At 36.8% G+C, this 17,294-nt stretch overlaps 1 protein-coding gene across 1 annotated transcript in view; it reads left to right on the top strand.

Annotated features, from left to right (window-relative positions):
* Nucleotides 1-17,294, top strand: part of LOC129657093 (transmembrane protease serine 11F-like) — a 61,381-nt gene that overhangs the window by 18,431 nt on the left and 25,656 nt on the right. Inside the window, exons 2-3 of the mRNA XM_055587409.1 lie at nucleotides 2,762-2,913; nucleotides 6,130-6,248. Coding sequence (XP_055443384.1) covers nucleotides 2,762-2,913; nucleotides 6,130-6,248 — 271 coding nt within the window. The remainder of the gene's footprint in view (nucleotides 1-2,761; nucleotides 2,914-6,129; nucleotides 6,249-17,294) is intronic.

Here is a 17,294-nt window from a genome sequence, read left to right as displayed (position 1 = left end):
GAGCATGGGATTGAACTCCCTGAACCAAAGAGCAAATTCCCACTGGCTATTTTACATATGGTAATGTATATGTTTCAACGCTACTCTCTCAATTCTTCCCACCCATTCCTTCCCCCACTGTGTCCACAAGTCTGTTTATGTCAGCATCTCTGTTGCTACCCTACAAAAAGTTCATCAGTATCATTTTTCTAGATTCTATATATGTGCATTAATATACGATATTTGTTTTTCTCTTTCTGACATGCTTAACTCTGTGTAACAGGCTCTAGATTCATCCACTTTACTAAAACTGACTCAGTTTCTTTCCTTTTAATATTCCATTGTATATATGTACCACATTTTCTCATCCATTCATCTGTTGATGAACATCTGGGGCTTCTTCCATCTCCTGACTATTGTAAATAGTGCTGCAATGAATATTGGGGTACATGTATCTTTTTAAATTTTGGTTTCCTCCGGGTATATGCCTAGTAGTGGGATTCCTGGATCATATGGCAGTTTTATTCCTGGTTTTCTTTTAAGGGATCTCCATACTATTCTCTGCCGGGGTCCAGCCCCGGTGGATCCAGGGAATTCGAAGGGGAGACCACATTGGTGATCAGGAAACAACAGCTTATTTAAATGTTAATTAAAGATATAAAGAGTGGCTAAATAAGGATAGCTCAGTGAGAAAATTTAGTGGAGAAAAGAGGCTGAATAATTCAGCCAGAAGGTAAGAGAAAGAACGACATGTGGAGACCAAGTTTCGGTGAACAAGGCCCGCACTTTATTTTCCAAAGTAGTTTTTATACCTTAAGTTATGCATAGAGGATAATGGGGGAAGGGGTAAAGTCAGCAGTAAGCCAGACTTTCTTCCTGCAAACTTATCATATGCAAAAGTTTAGGTGATTTGCATCATCTTCTAGCCCGGAGGCCTGTTAACATTTTAAGACCCTTTCTTCAGAAAACTTATTTTTCTCTAAAGGTGATTAGTCAGGCTCCACCCTCCAAAAGCATTAGATAAAGTTGCATTCCTATAGGGCAAAGGTGTGGTGGGCTACAACAAGAAAAAGAATTAACTCAAGGGTCCAAGGTTACAAACATTAAAGCTACTACTTACACCAATTATATTAATCAATACACTGCCAGGGACACAGCAGGTAAGGGATATGGAGACTTAGCAGCAAACATTGGCCCAAGTGAAAAACCCTTCACCAATACAATTTCTAATCAATCTTTTAACTGCTCAAAGGAATCTATATTTAGACAGTTTAGAACATCTCCTGCCTCTCATAGTTGGGAGGCTCTGAACAATCACATGTGGCCAGAAAAACCTATTCAGTCAGGCTAGAGGATTTCCAAAAGAGTTTGTAGGTTGAAACACTGTCACACCCAGGAATTATTAACTGGAGCTGTAAGTTAACTCTTTTTTCAGAGAGAGGTAGTGGGGGACAGCCCCCCGTAAAGTCAGAGGTGTAGGTGAGAGCACAAAGCAGAAAGTAGGCAGACTCTGGTTTTCAGGGTAGATGCTCAAGAATTTCCAGGGGGACTCCTGAGGCTCGATCCCGCCTTTGCGTATGCCAAGCCTCCTTCCTCATGACCTTTGCCACGGGCGAAGCTCCTGCTCCCGGCAATTCTCAATAGTGGCTATATGAATTTATATTCCCACCAACAGTGCAAGAGGGTTTCCTTTTATCCATACTCTCTCCAGCATTTTTTGTTTGTAGATACCTGATGATGACCATTCCTACCAGTGTGAGGTAGTACCTCATTGTAGTTTTGATTTGCATTTCTCTAATAATTAGTGATGTTATGCATCTTTTCATCTATTAGCTATTTGGATGAGTTCTTTGGAGAAATGTCTGTTTAGGTCTTCTTCCCATTTTTTAATTAGGCTGCCTTTTTTTTTTTTTTTTTTTTTTCTGATATTGAGTTGTATCTACTGCTTGTATGCTTTGTCAATTGCAATTATTTTCTCCCATTCTGAGGGCTGTATTTTTGTCTTATTTATGGTTTCCTTTACTGTGCAAAAGGTTTTAAGTTTAATTTGTCCTGTTTGTTTATTTTTGTTTTTATTTCCATTACTCTAGGAGGTGGGTCATAGACGATCTTGCCCTGATTTATGTCAAAGGGTGTTCTGCCTATATTTTCCTCTAAGAGTTTTATAGTTTCTGGTCTTTTATTTAGGTCTTTAATCCATTTCAAGTTTATCTTTGTGTATGGTGTTAGGAAGTGTTCTAATTTCATTCTTTTATACATGGTTGTCCAGTTTTCTCAGCACCACTTATTGAAGAGACTATCTTTTCTCCATTGTGTTGTTACTTTTAAAATAAGCGATTAATAAAAAGTTTAAGGTCATTGAAAAGTATACATATTAAAACCTTTTATTTTTAATCAAGAGATACTAGTGAGATTATTATATAACTTTGTTGCTAAAAGTTTCTTTTTAAAATATTAAAATGTTATCTATAAATTACCTTCTTATTACATGAGCCTTTGTACTTCACCACCCAAATTTCAAATTGTCAATATGTTTGACAAAATGTAGAGGGGAGATGCCCTCCCATCAATGTCAACATCAGTAGAGCTTTAATTAAAACATACAGGGATTGAGGTGCTGGCGGAGGGTAAACAAAACCTGGTGTTCCTATCAAAATCTAAGTATCTTATTGTGAATTAGCAGTAGAAACTCTTTTCACAGAATTATATCACACGTGGACTTGGAATAGAACTGTACTACAATTTTTTTTTTACCTTACTGTTTTTCTTTCTATTATCACAGACCACTTGAATGTTCACAAGCTAATTACCCACAAGTTGAATATCAAAGAAGACAGCAATGCTGGGGTCCTATAAGTCTATCTCTTTTCACATTGGCAATCATAGCGATCATAGGAATTGCCATTGGTATTGTTACTCATTTTGTTGTTGAGGGTAAGTATACAGGTCACATTTCTATTGCCTCAGTGCTCTATGACTTAATATCTTGAAATTCTCAGTCGTATAAAAATTCTATTTGCATGCTATTAGCATTTTAATTATTAATCTTTTACTGATGTTAAATTATAGTTTGCCCCAATATTGAGTCCTATGTTTCATATTTCCATCCAGTGATGCTTGCAATATATTTATATTATTACAAAGACAATTGAAAATAAATACATATTTTTTTAAAAAAAGAATGAAACCATTATCTTTAGAATAAAAACAAATCACATCATGTGTTGAGTGTAATATATATATTTTTCAAAATCAATATGTCAATGAGGTGCTCTAAGAAAAATTAATAATATGAGAAAGTTACATGAAAAATATCTTTAAAGGGCTAAAGATTAAACATTATTTTTAAAAGAAAAAATACATTGTTTTATGACTGAAGGAAGAAGAAAAAACTCAGAATTATTCTACCTTAGGTGAAAAAATAGAGAATCGGTACCACATTTAAACCAAATGAAAATCAACTAAAGTCATTTACCTTTGTCTTTGGTATGTGTATTTATAATCACATATGACTGAGACTTTGCCAAAAATTTTACAGAATTGAATGACCCATAACAATAAAACCACATTTGAAAGAATTCCCAAATGGGGATGAATTATTGTCCAATGTGCTCAGTTTACTAGCTTACCTACTTTATTGGGGGATTGATCATATTTATTTCTTAAACTCATATAATAAAAAATAAACTACATTAACCTCTAGATCTTTCTTGTTAATATCTTTTGTGTTTAGAATGCAGTTCATCTTCAATATTTCATGTGTTCAAGAAATAAAAAAGTAAAGGAATAATACAAATAATGGGAAAAAGGTATTTTAAAAATATCATAGAAGTTGTGTTAGGCTGAATAATGTCCCCACACCCCAATACATCTGTGTCTTAACCTTTGTAACTGATGAGTGTTACCTCATATGGCTAAAGGGACTTTCCAGATGTGATTGCTTCAAGGATTTTGAAGAGCCGTTATTCTGGATTTTCTGGATGGGCCCTAAATGTAATCCCAGTATCCTTATAAAGGACAGACAAAAAGCCCAAAGAAGGAAGAAGGCTATGTGACAATAGAAGCAGGGAAGAGGAAAACAATGTGACGTATAACCACAGGCTAAGGAACGAGGATCCCTCTAGGAGCCAAAAAAAGCAAGGAAAAAGATTCACGCCTTAGATCCTCCAGAAAAACTAATAGACATACAAACAGTTCTTAATTTAAGCCCTGTAAAACTCATTTCAGACTTTTGACCCAAACTGGTGGTCACTGGTCACAGCAGCAATAGGAAATTAATACAGAGGTAAGTCCCTGGACTGCAAGGACATCCAACCAGTCAATCCTAAAGGGAATCAACCCTGACTATTCATTGGAAGAACTGATGCTGAAGCTGAAGTTCCTACACTTAAGTGGAGTGGTCTATAAAAAGATGAAAGGGATAATGTAAGAAAAATTTTAAGAAGACTGTGTGGTGAATGCAGACAAATATAAGCAGTCTGCTAAAGTTTCAACAGAATTTTTTTTTTTTTTTCCAACAGAAATTATTAAGGGAATGTGGCAAAAAAATATGCTCAAGAGGTAAGCAGGACCTAGGTCAAGGAAAACCTTTGTAGATCATAGTAAAGTGCTGTGACTCCTTCCCCATTGGCAATGGAGAAAAATGAAGGTGTTTTAATTGGAGAAGTGATATTGTCAAATTTGCAATTTAAAAAGATTTTTCTGCTGCTATGTGGGGAATAGAACTGAGGAAAACAGAACATGAGGCAGGGTACTAGTTAGAAAGTTGTTACATTTTCCAGACAATAAATGATGAGGAAATGAACTACAGCACTAATGACAATAGAGTTTGTGAAAAGATGATGAAGTTTTAAAATTTAGGAGATAAAATTTTCAGAATCTGTTGATTAATAGGAAGAGATCAAAGTTTACTTTAAAAATTCCAGTCTGGGTCATGAAGTAGATTGTAATGACAGAATTTAAGATAGAGAATCTAGACAGAGTACTTTTTTAATAGAAAGGTCATTTTGTTTTGGATAGACATTAGCTGGGTGGTTGATGAGGATCTGAATTAAGGATATAACTCTTCTGGGTAGGATAAGGGATTCAGAAGATATTAATAAGTTACATTCATAGATCTTAAGACTGAAAAATGGGATATTGCGAATGAGAATTAAGCCATACTTTGGGTGAATGTATAGATGAGTAAGTTGTTAAGAAGATAGAAAACAGAGGATATGAAGCAATGTTTGAATCTAAAAAGAGGTAAATGACCCTGGTTAAGGATAGAAGTGGGCTTCCCTGGTGGCTCAGTGGTAAAAAATCTGCCTGCCAATGCAGGAGACATGGGTTCAATCCCTGGGTCAGGAAGATCCCTTGAAGAAGGAAATGGTAACCCACTCCAGTATTCTTGCCTGGATAACCCCATGGACAGAGGAGCCTGGAGGGCTACAGTCTGCTGAGCTGCAAAAGAGTCAGACACGACTTGGCAACTACACAGCAACAACAAAGGACAGAACTAGAGAGTTCTCCAAAGTAAGAGCAAGGGGGGAAAATCAGAAGATGGCTTCATAAAGCCAAAGACAAACTTTCAAGGAATATGATTAAGTCTGCTAAGAAATCAAGATGATTTTTGAAAAAGACCAAAAGAAACATGATGTTAGATATAACAACTGTTTTGCCCTTGACAACAGCAGCTACAGTGGTTTGTTAGGAGTCCATTACAGAGAATTGATACCTGCATGGGCAAAAAGAAAATGCAAATTTAAAATACTGGTTTGTATTTAAGTAAGCTTGTCAGTAGCGTAGAAAAAAGTGATCGCCCATTCAATATAGCTTCATAATGCAGCTTAGTTATAATATACTTATATTACAATTCTTTAAGGAAAACTAATTTTTATTATATGACTGTCAGCAATGTTTGAATTTTCATTGTTGTATATGTTGTGTATCTAATTGTGTGAAAAATTTTATATGCATACACACTATAAATGGGTGTTCTGGAAGTACACTCTATTTTAGCTGGATGCAATATTTTTAAAAATGACTATGACTAATTGTATAATGCTAAGAAGAAATAAGCTGTGTTATTGTAAATCTATTTCCTAGGGGAAGGGGACAAGCAATTGATCATGTCTAAGCATGGATCTTTTGTTTATTTTTGCCTTTCAGATGATAAGTCATTCTACTATCTTGCTTCTTTTAAAGCTACAAATATAAAATATAGAGAATGTTATGGAATAAGAACCTCAAAACAGTTTATAGAAAGGAGTCATCAGATTGAGAGAATGGTAAGCCCAATAGAAATTTTGAAAGTTTATGAATGTTTCTCTGCCTGACATTGAATGTGATTGTTATAGGAACATAATTGCTCCATGGCTCAGTTTCTTCTTCTATAAAATGAGGATAATATACTAGGTCATATGGTTGTGAAGATTAAATAACTTAATGTATGTAAAATATTTAGAGTAATGTCATATGCCATTAAACATATGTAGATTAGAGTAGGCAACTAATTAACATCTGAGGAAATTGTTGGTTGAAACAGGTATTCTCAGTTTAAGTTATGTTTAAATTTAAATTTCTCTGTTTAAAAAAAAAGATCAGTTTATAAACTCTTAATTTTCTTTCTTGGTTCATTTTCCTTAAACTTTTCTTTCAACCTAAGAATATAGGATTGTGATGCTTTGCCTCATCATTTTGTGATTTTGCTTTTGAAACACATAAAGGGTCACATACAAGACTGTGTGCCTATGATTCTTATGAACCTCAAATTTAGTTATGTCCCTCAATTATTTTGGCTTTCCTTGAAAACCTAGGCAATTATCAAGGCATTTCTAATTTTTTAAAGTATATCAGGCAAGCAAAATCCTTGCCTGTTATAGCAGAAAGTCAAATAAAAGAGTCTATTTTTGTTTAATAAAAAACATGTCTTTGGAGACTATAGATTTCTTTAGCAAAACCCACAGCATTAGACTAGAGTATAATTTAAAGTCATGAGAGTTATTCTAAGGAAGTAAGGGGTCTATAGAAAGGGGACTTAATTAGTATGGTTTTTATGATTAGCTATAGACACTATCTTTCTTTTTTATTTCCTTATTTATTTAAATTAGAAGATAATTACATTACAATATTGTGATGGCTTCTGCCATACATCAACATGAATCCACCATTGGCATACATGTGACCCCCCATCCTGAATCCCCCTCAAAACTCCCCACCTACCCCATCCCTCTGGCAGATGAATGGATAAGGAACTTGTAGTACATATACATCATGGAATATTACCCAGCTATAAAAAGGAGCACATTTGAGTCAGTTCTAATGTAGTGGATGAACCTAAAGCCTATTATACTTAGGGAAGTAAGTCAGAAATAGAAAGACAAATATCATATATTAACTCATATATATGGAATCTATAAAGATAGTACCAATGATCCTACGTTCAGGGCAGCAAAGGAGACACAGACATAAAGAACAGACTTTTGGACACAGTGGGAGAAGGACAGACAGGGTGGGATGATTTGAGAGAATAGCATTGAAACATATACATTACCATATGTCAAACAGACTCTCACTTAATTAAAGGAGGAGGACTTTAGCACTCCCACTCTTAATTGTACTCTCCTTTCTCTTAATTGTTAACAACATAGGAAAGCATTTGCATTTTATTTGGCTATTTATTCTTATATAGCCCAATTATATGTAGTTCCATTCTAAATGTTGAAAACAAACACTGGTTTATTTTTCGTACCTATTTAAATAGAGTTTTGCATTTAAATAGGACAGTGTTTTTACAGTTTTGTTGCCACAGTTCTTTTTTAATTTTATTGGTAGGTGGCTTTATTTAGATTTTTAATTTTTAATTGAAATATAATTGATATATAACATTATGTTAGTTTCAGATGTACAACATAATTGTTGATATTTGTATAAATTGAGAAGGACCACCACCATAAGTATAGTTAACTTGCAACACCACAGGTAGTAGTAATTTTTCTTCTTATGATGAGAACTTTTAAGATTTACTCTCTTAGCAACTTTCAAATATACAATGAAGTCTTAGTAGATATAGTCACCACGTTATACATTATATCCCAAATAACTTATTTATTTTATAACTGGAAGTTTGAACCTTTTGACCACCTCAGCTCATTTTACCTAACTCTCATCTCTCACTCCTGGCAACCACCAATCTGTTCTCTAGATATGAATTTGTGTTTTTTGCTTGTTTGTTTAGATTCTATATCAGTGAGATCATATGGTATTTATCTTTCTCTGTCTGACCTACTTCATTTAGCATAAAGTCTTCAAGGTCCGTCAGTAAATTGTCAAAAATGGCAAGATTTCATTCTTGTTTATGTCTGAATAATATACCATTGCATGTATATGCCACTTCTTCTTTATTCATTTATTCATCAATGAACATCTAGTTTGCTTCCCTGTCTCAGCTATTGCATGACTAATAGCAGTGGTAGTATGGTTGATTTAGGGATTTAATTTTGTTCTTTCCCCCTGTGTGAACAAACAATTGTTTTAGCACCACTGATTGAATAGTCAGTCCTTTCCTGGTTGATCTGCCATGTCATTTCCACCACAATTCCAGTTTCCATATATGATATGGAATGTTGCTGGGATCTCTAATCTGTTCCATCCATCAGCTTGTTTTTCATTGGGTCAGTACCATGACACTTTAACCTCTACAGTTTGACAATGTGTTGATACATGTTGTATTAATTTCCTAGGACTGCTGTAGCAAATTACAAAAAACTAAAGACTTGAAACAACAGAAATTTATTCCCTCACAGCTATGGAGACCAGAAATCTTAAAATCCAGATGTCAGCAGCCTTGGAAGTCTCTAGAGAAGAGTTTCTCTTTGCCTCTTCCAACTTCTGGTAGCCTCAGGCATTTCTTGTCATGTGACTACATGAACTTGATTTCTGTCTCCATTTTCACCTGGCCTTCTCTGGGTTTCTTTGTTTCTCTACTCTGATAAGAATACTTATCATTGGATTCAAAGTGTTCCTGGATGATGTCTACACAGTGGTCTCATCTTGATATCCTTAATTACATCTGCAATGACTCTTTGCCAAGTCAGGGCACATTTACATGTTCCCACAGTCAAATATATCTTTAGGAGGCCAACATTCAACCCATATACCTGGATTTATCATCATCTCCTTCAGGTATACTGTAGTTTTTATTGTCCTTTTTATTTCACATACCTGTAAACACACACACACACACACTCACATCCCCTCATATTGGGGTTTTGATTAGTGTGCTCCAAATCTAGAAATCTAGAGAAATAATTGACACCATTTATTTATACTTATTTGCTGTATTTCAATAGAGCTTTAAAATAATTTTCTTAAATGTCTGGTATATCTTAGTTAAATTTAATCCTAGATGACTGTTTTGTTGTTGTTTGGTTTTTTGTGTATATGGGGTTTGTTTGTTTTTGGTCACTGTTAATGGATATCTTTTCAAAGTGCATTCTTTTTTTTTTTTTAATTTTATTTTATTTTTAAATTTTACATAATTGTATTAGTTTTGCCAAGCATCAAAATGAATCCGCCACAGGTATACATGTGTTCCCCATCCTGAACCCTCCTCCCTCCTCCCTCCCCATTCCATCCCTCTGGGTCGTCCCAGTGCACCAGCCCCAAGCATCCAGTATCGTGCATTGAACCTGGACTGGCAACTTGTTTCATACATGATATTTTACATGTTTCAATGCCATTCTCCCAAATCTTCCCACCCTCTCCCTCTCCCACAGAGTCCATAAGACTGTTCTATACATCAGTGTCTCTTTTGCTGTCTCGTACACAGGGTTATTGTTACCATCTTTCTAAATTCCATATATATGTGTTAGTATACTGTATTGGTGTTTTTCTTTCTGGCTTACTTCACTCTGTATAATAGGCTCCAGTTTCATCCACCTCATTAGAACTGATTCAAATGTATTCTTTTTAATGGCTGAGTAATACTCCATTGTGTATATGTACCACTGCTTTCTTATCCATTCATCTGCTGATGGACATCTAGGTTGCTTCCATGTCCTGGCTATTATAAACAGTGCTGCGATGAACATTGGGGTACACGTGTCTCTTTCCCTTCTGGTTTCCTCAGTGTGTATGCCCAGCAGTGGGATTGCTGGATCATAAGGCAGGTCTATTTCCAGTTTTTAAGGAATCTCCACACTGTTCTCCATAGTGGCTGTACTAGTTTGCATTCCACCAACAGTGTAAGAGGGTTCCCTTTTTGCCACACCCTCTCCAGCATTTATTACTTGTAGACTTTTGGATCGCAGCCATTCTGACTGGCGTGAAATAGTACCTCATAGTGGTTTTGATTTGCATTTCTCTGATAATGAGTGCTGTTGAGCATCTTTTCATGTGTTTGTTAGCCATCTGTATGTCTTCTTTGGAGAAATGTCTATTTAGTTCTTTGGCCCATTTTTTGATTGGGTCATTTATTTTTCTGGAGTTGAGCTGTAGGAATTGCTTGTATATTCTCGAGATTAGTTGTTTGTCAGTTGCTTCATTTGCTATTATTTTCTCCCATTCTGAAGGCTGTCTTTTCACCTTGCTAATAGTTTCCTTTGATGTGCAGAAGCTTTTAAAGTTAATTAGGTCCCATTTGTTTATTTTTGCTTTTATTTCCAATATTCTGGGAGGTGGGTCATAGAGGATCCTGCTGTGATGTATGTCAGAGAGTGTTTTGCCTATGTTCTCCTCTAGGAGTTTTAGAGTTTCTGGTCTCACGTTTAGATCTTTAATCCATTTTGAGTTTATTTTTGTGTATGGTGTTAGAAAGTGTTCTAGTTTCATTCTTTTACAAGTGGTTGACCAGATTTCCCAGCACCACTTGTTAAAGAGATTGTCTTTAATCCATTGTATATTCTTGCCTCCTTTGTCAAAGATAAGGTGTCCATATGTGTGTGGATTTATCTCTGGGCTTTCTATTTTGTTCCATTGATCTATATTTCTGTCTTTGTGCCAGTACCATACTGTCTTGATAACTGTGGCTTTGTAGTAGAGCCTGAAATCAGGTAGGTTGATTCCTCCAGTTCCATTCTTCTTTCTCAAGATCGCTTTGGCTATTCGAGGTTTTTTGTATCAAAGTGCATTCTTTCTTTAAAACTGGTTTTTACCAGTGTATACAAATGTGACAAGCTTTTATAACCTCTTTTAACTCTGTCTTCTTTTTCACATGTGGTATTTCCAAGTGCTGAGTCTCTCCTGGGGCTTTTAGAGCAGAGAGACTCCCTTTATGGTTGAGTTGCCTTGATCCACAGTCTGGTCCAGTGATTTCCAATTATGGGCACTTATGTTTCCCTAAAGATATTTTGCAATCTTGGAGACATCTTTTTGTTGTCACACTGGGAGGAGGAAAGCTGCTGGCATCTAGCAACCAGAGGTTCTGACTATTCCTCCAACTCTTACATTCTCCTCCTTGCTTACTATTCTCTGACCATAATGGTCTTCTTTGAGATTCAGTTCAGTTCAGTCACTCAGTCATGTTTGACTCTTTGTGATCCCATGGACTGCAGTATGCCAGGCTTCCCTGTTCATTACCAACTCCCAGAACTTACTCAAACTCATGTCCATTGAGTCAGTGATGTCATCCAACCATCTCATCCTCTGTCATGCCCTTCCTCCTGCCTTCAGTCATTCCCAGCATCAAGGTCTTTTCAAATGAGTCAGTTCTTCATATCAGATGGCCAAAGTATTGGAGTTTCAGCTTCAACATCAGTCCTTCCAATGAATATTCAGGACTGATTTCCTCTAGGATAGACTGGTTGGATCTCCTTGATGGATTCTCAAAAGTCTTCTCCAACACCACAGTTCAAAAGCATCAATTCTTTGAGATTACCTACACATTTTTTTCCTTCTATCTGGAACTGCCCCCTGATCCTACTCTTTCTGTTGCTTACTTCTTCTGATCCTTCTGATCCTTCATGTATCCTTCATGTATCATGTTACCTTTCTGGAAGTAATTATAGACCCTCAACCATTATCCTGTATTACCTTACTGTTTTAGTTACCTTTTGGGGGGGCCACTCCACAGCTTGTGGCATTTTAATTCTCTGGTGAGGATTGAACATAAGCCCTCAGCAGTGAGAGTGTGTTCTAACCTCTGGACCACCAGCAAATTCCTGCCTTTGTATTTAACTATTTATTTATTACTGGCTATCTCTCTATTCTATGAGCCCAGGGACCACAGCTTTTTGTTCCTACTCTTTATCCAGTATTGTCACAGTATCTGAAATATAGGATACTCTAGCCAATTGTTCTGAATGAACAAATAAAGAGAAAAAAAAGGAAACAATGGGATATAATGCAAGAGTCTTGAAGCACTGCAAAAGCCAGCATTTTTTTTTCTTCGTAACACTGATTAAGATTAACCATAGCTGGAGAATCAATGAATTTATGAAAATGTTATTGTGTACCTCCTTTGTGCAAGCTAATGAAAAATGCCAAGGTCTACATAGTACAGTTACTTCCTTATTTGGAGTGTATAATATTGTTTATATGTGGAAGTTTAGACATGGACAATAATAGAAAAAGAAAATTTATGTAGCAAATAATATGACATATAAGAGTTTATAAGATTGAAATGATAATACTAGAGCTGCCACACTGCAAAATATAATAGTCAAATATGTGACTCAAACAATCAGTATTTTAGGGGTTCAGAGGAAGTAAACATCTCTTTGAGCTAGCAGAAAGCTTCCTTGGAGAGGAAAGCAGTCTAGTGTGGTTTGGGAGGGGAGTGTTTTTTTGTTTGGTTGGGGTGTGTGTGTGTGTGTGTGTTTATGTTTGTCCTCTGCTGGTAGCTTTTCCCCTGAAAGAAGCAGGGTATCTGCAGAACTTGTCTGATTACTTTCATGGGTGGACCCAGAAAGGGATTTCCTAGTTCTCACCAGTAACTACTAATCTTCCATAAAGACCTAATCTGCATGTAGTTCCCAGCCAGAGGGAAGACACAAGCTCAAGCTTGCCAAAGACAGTAACTTTTAGTTACTGGGTGTACTTTTAGTCAGAGTCATACATATTTTTTCAATTATGCTATTTTAATTTTGATCCTGGAGTCACATCAAGGACAACAGTTTGTGTCTGATTTTAAGGAAAATGTTTTATTTTCATTTTACTAGATTAAGGGCAGGAGGAGAAGGGGGCAACAGAGGATGAGATGGTGGGATAACATCATCAACTCAATGGACATGAATTTGAGCAATCTGCTGAAGACAATAAAGGAGAGGGCAGCCTGGGCTACTGCACTCCATGGGGTAGCAAAGAGTTGGATATGACTTAGTGACTGAACCGCAACAAATGGGCTTAGTCATTATCTTGTTTAAAATGGAGTACCCTCTAGTAATCTATTCTTAGGTTTCAGTTCAGTCCAGTTCAGTCCCTCAGTAGTGTCTACTCTGCGACCAAATAGACTGCAGCTCGACAAGCCTCCCTGTCCATCGCCAACTCCCAGAGTTTACCCAAACTCATGCCCATTGAGTCGGTGATGACATCCAACCATCTCATCCTCTGTCACACCCTTCTCCTTCCTGCCTTCAATCTTTCCGAGGATCAGGGTCTTTTCCAATGAGTCAGCTCTTCGTATCAGGTGGCCAAAGTATTTGAGTTTCAGTTTCAACATCAGTCCTTCCAATGAACACTCAGAACTGACCTCTTTTAGGATGGACTGGTTGGATCTCCTTTCAGTCCAAGGGACTCTCAAGAGTCTTCTCCAACACCACAGTTCAAAAGCATCAATTCTTTGGCACTCATCTTTCTTTATAGTCCAACTCTCACATCTATACGTGACTACAAGAAAAACTGTAGCCTTGACTAGACGGACCTTTGTTGGCAAAGTAATGTCTCTGCTTTTTAATACGCAGTCTAGGTTGGTCATAACTTTCCTTCCAAGGAGTAAAGTAAAGTAAAGTGAAGTCACTAAGTCATGTCCGACTCTGCGACCCCGTGGACTGTAGCCCACCAGGCTCCTCTGTCCACGGGATTCTCCAGGCAAAAATACTGAAGTGGGTTGCCATTTCCTTCTCCAGGGGATCTTCCCAACCCAGAGATCGAACCCAGATCTCCTGCATTGCAGGCAGACGCTTTAACCTCCAAGGAATAAGCATCTTTTAATTCCATGGTTTCAATCACTATCTGCAGTGATTTTGGAGTCCCCCAAAACAAAGTCAGACACTATTTCCACTGTTTCCTCATCTATTTCCCATGAAGTGATGGGACCAGATGCCATGATCTTAGTTTTCTAAATGTTGAGCTTTAAGCCAACTTTTGCACTCTCCTCTTTCACTTTCATCAAGAGGCTCTTTAGTTCTTCTTCACTTTCTGCCATAAGGGTGGTGTCATCTGCATATCTGAGGTTATTGATATGTTTCCCAGCAATCTTGCTTCCAGCTTGTGCTTCTTCCAGTCCAGCGTTTCTCATGATGTATTCTGCATATAAGTTAAATAGGCAGGGTGACAATATACAGCCTTGATGTACTCCTTTTCCTATTTGGAACCAGTCTGTTGTTCCATGTCCAGTTCTAACTGTTGCTTCCTGACCTGCATACAGATTTCTCAAGAGGCAGGCCATGTGGTAGGGTATTCCCATCTCTTTCAGAACTTTCCACAGTTTATTGTGATCCACACAGTCAAAGGCTTTGGTATAGTCAATAAAGCAGAAATAGATGTTTTTCTGGAACTCCTTTGCTTTTTCAATGATCCAGCAGATGTTGGCAATTTTATCTCTGGTTCCTCTGCCTTTTCTGAAACCAGCCTGAACATCTGAAAGTTCACAGTTTACATATTGTTGAATCCTGGCTTGGAGAATTTTGAGCATTACTTAATTAGTGTGTGAGATGAGTGCAATTGTGTAGTAGTTTGAACGTTCTTTGGCATTGCCTTTCTTTGGGATTGGAATGCACACTGACCTTTCCAGTCTTGTGACCACTGCTGAGTTTTCCAAATTTGCTGGCATATTGAGTACAGCACTTTCAGTGCGTCATCTTTTAGGACTTGAACTAGCTCAACAAGAATTCCATTGCCTCCACTAGCTTTTTTCATAGTGATGTCTCCTAAGGCCCATTTAACTTCACATCCCAGGATGTCTGGCTCTAGGTGAGTGATCACACCATTGTGATTATCTGGGTCATGAATATCTTTTTTGCACAGTTCTTCTGTGTATTCTTTCCACCTTTTCTTAATATCTTCTGCTTCTGTTAGGTCCATACCATTTCTATCCTTTATTGTGCCCATCTTTGCATGAAATGCTCCCTTGGTATCTCTAATTTTCTTGAAGAGATCTCTAGTCTTTCCCATTCTATTGCTTTCCTCTATTTCTTTGCATTGATCACTGAGGAAGGCTTTCTTATCTCTTCTTGCTATTCTTTGGAACTCTGAATTCAAATGGGTATATCTTTCCTTTTCTCCTTTGTTTTTTGCTTCTCTTCTTTTCACAGCTTTTTGTAAGGCCTCTTCAGAGAGCCATTTTGCTTTTTTCATTTCTTTTTCTTGGGGATGGTCTTGATCCCTGTCTCCTGTACAATGTCACGAACCTCCATCCATAGTTCACCAGGTACTCTGTCAATCAGATCTAGTCCCTTAAATCTATTTCCCATTTCCATTGTATAACTGTAATGGATTTGATTTAGGTCATACCTGAATGGTCTAGTGGTTTTCCCTACTTTCTTCAATTAAAGTCTGAATTTGGAAATAAGGAGTTCATGATCTGAGCCAAGGTCATCTCCTGGTGTTTTTGCTGACTGTATAGAGCTTCTACATCTTTGACTGCAAAGAATATAATCAGTTTGATTTCAGTATTGACCATCTGGTGATGTCCATGTGTAGGGTCTTCTCTTGTGTTCTTGGAAGAGGGTGTTTGCTATGACCAGTGTGTTCTCTTGGCAAAACTCTGTTAGCCTTTGATCTGCTTCATTTTGTACTCCAAGGCCAAATTTGTCTGTTACTCCAGGTGTTTCTTGACTTCCCACTTTTGCATTCCAGTCCCCTATAATGAAAATGATATCTTTTTTGGGTATTAGTTCTAAAAGGTCTTGTAGGTCTTCATAGAACTGTTCAACTTCAGCTTCTGCAGCATTATTGGTCTGGGCATAGACTTAGATTACCCTGATATTATGTGGTTTGCCTTGGAAATGAACAGAAATCATTCAGTTGTGGATGTGACTTGTGATGAATGTGAGGTGTGATGCTATAAAGAGCTATCTTGCATAGGAACCTGAAATGTTAGGTCCATGAATCAAAGCACATTGGAAGTGGTCAAACAGGAGATGGCCAGAGTGAACGTCGACATTTTAGGAATCAGGGAACTAAAATGGACTAGAATGGGTGAATTTAACTTAGATGACCATCATATATACTACTGTGGGCAAGAATCCCTTAGAAGAAATGGAGTAGCCATCATAGTCAACAAAAGAGTCTGAAATGCAGTACTTGGATGCAATCTCAAAGACAACAGAATGATCTCTGTTAGTTTCCAAGCCAAACCATTCTTAAGTTTAGACCATTAAAAAAAAGAAGGATACAATTAATTTTTTGTAATTTGGACTAAATATAACATTTACTTATATATATATTGAGCTTCCAGTAGATAAATATAAACATAGATTTAACTTCTTCAGAAATTGGTTACAACAATGATTAGGTGTTCAAAAAAAAAGTGGTTCCCATAGCCCTATTAAACTAGAAGCAGAAAAAAAGCAAATTCCTAGGAGATTATCTTTTATTAGGTTTAGATTCAGGAAATAAAGTTGCTTTGAGGACTTCTTTAAGGGCTTCCTGCCCCCAAACCTCTACCCCCACCAACCTGAAAATCTGTCATCAGGCATATAAGTAACTCAGGGTTGTCAATGTCACTTAAAGCTTAAGAATACAAGATGTTGAGCCAGATATCCTGGGTTCACATGGCAGAACAACCACTTCTAATGCCAATTTAGACAATTAAGTGTCTTGAGCTTCAGTTTTTTCACCTATAAAATGGGACTGATGAGAATAAAGAAAATACTCTCCTCAAGGCTGTATGAAGTTGACTAAGGAGTTGGTCCAATGCCTACCACGTAGTATGGACTTAATACATGTAAGCTATTATTAGTGGTTACACGAATAGTGTACTATACCAGAAGCTACTCATTTTTTAAATAGAGGTTGACTCCTCAAGGGACCATGATCTTATTAATATAACAATTTAGTTCAAATAGATTCTTAGTAATTTCTTACTCTCTGATATGACAGAATCCTCATCCTTTCCTACAGTGCCATTATGTACACAGTTCAGAATTTCAGAAGCCATTTATATTAAAGTGCTA

The sequence above is a fragment of the Bubalus kerabau genome, chromosome 7 (assembly GCF_029407905.1).
Source record: "Bubalus kerabau isolate K-KA32 ecotype Philippines breed swamp buffalo chromosome 7, PCC_UOA_SB_1v2, whole genome shotgun sequence".
NCBI lineage: Eukaryota > Metazoa > Chordata > Mammalia > Artiodactyla > Bovidae > Bubalus > Bubalus kerabau.
The sequence above is the reverse complement of the archived record's forward strand: the minus strand, read 5'-3'. Positions and strand labels throughout refer to the sequence as shown.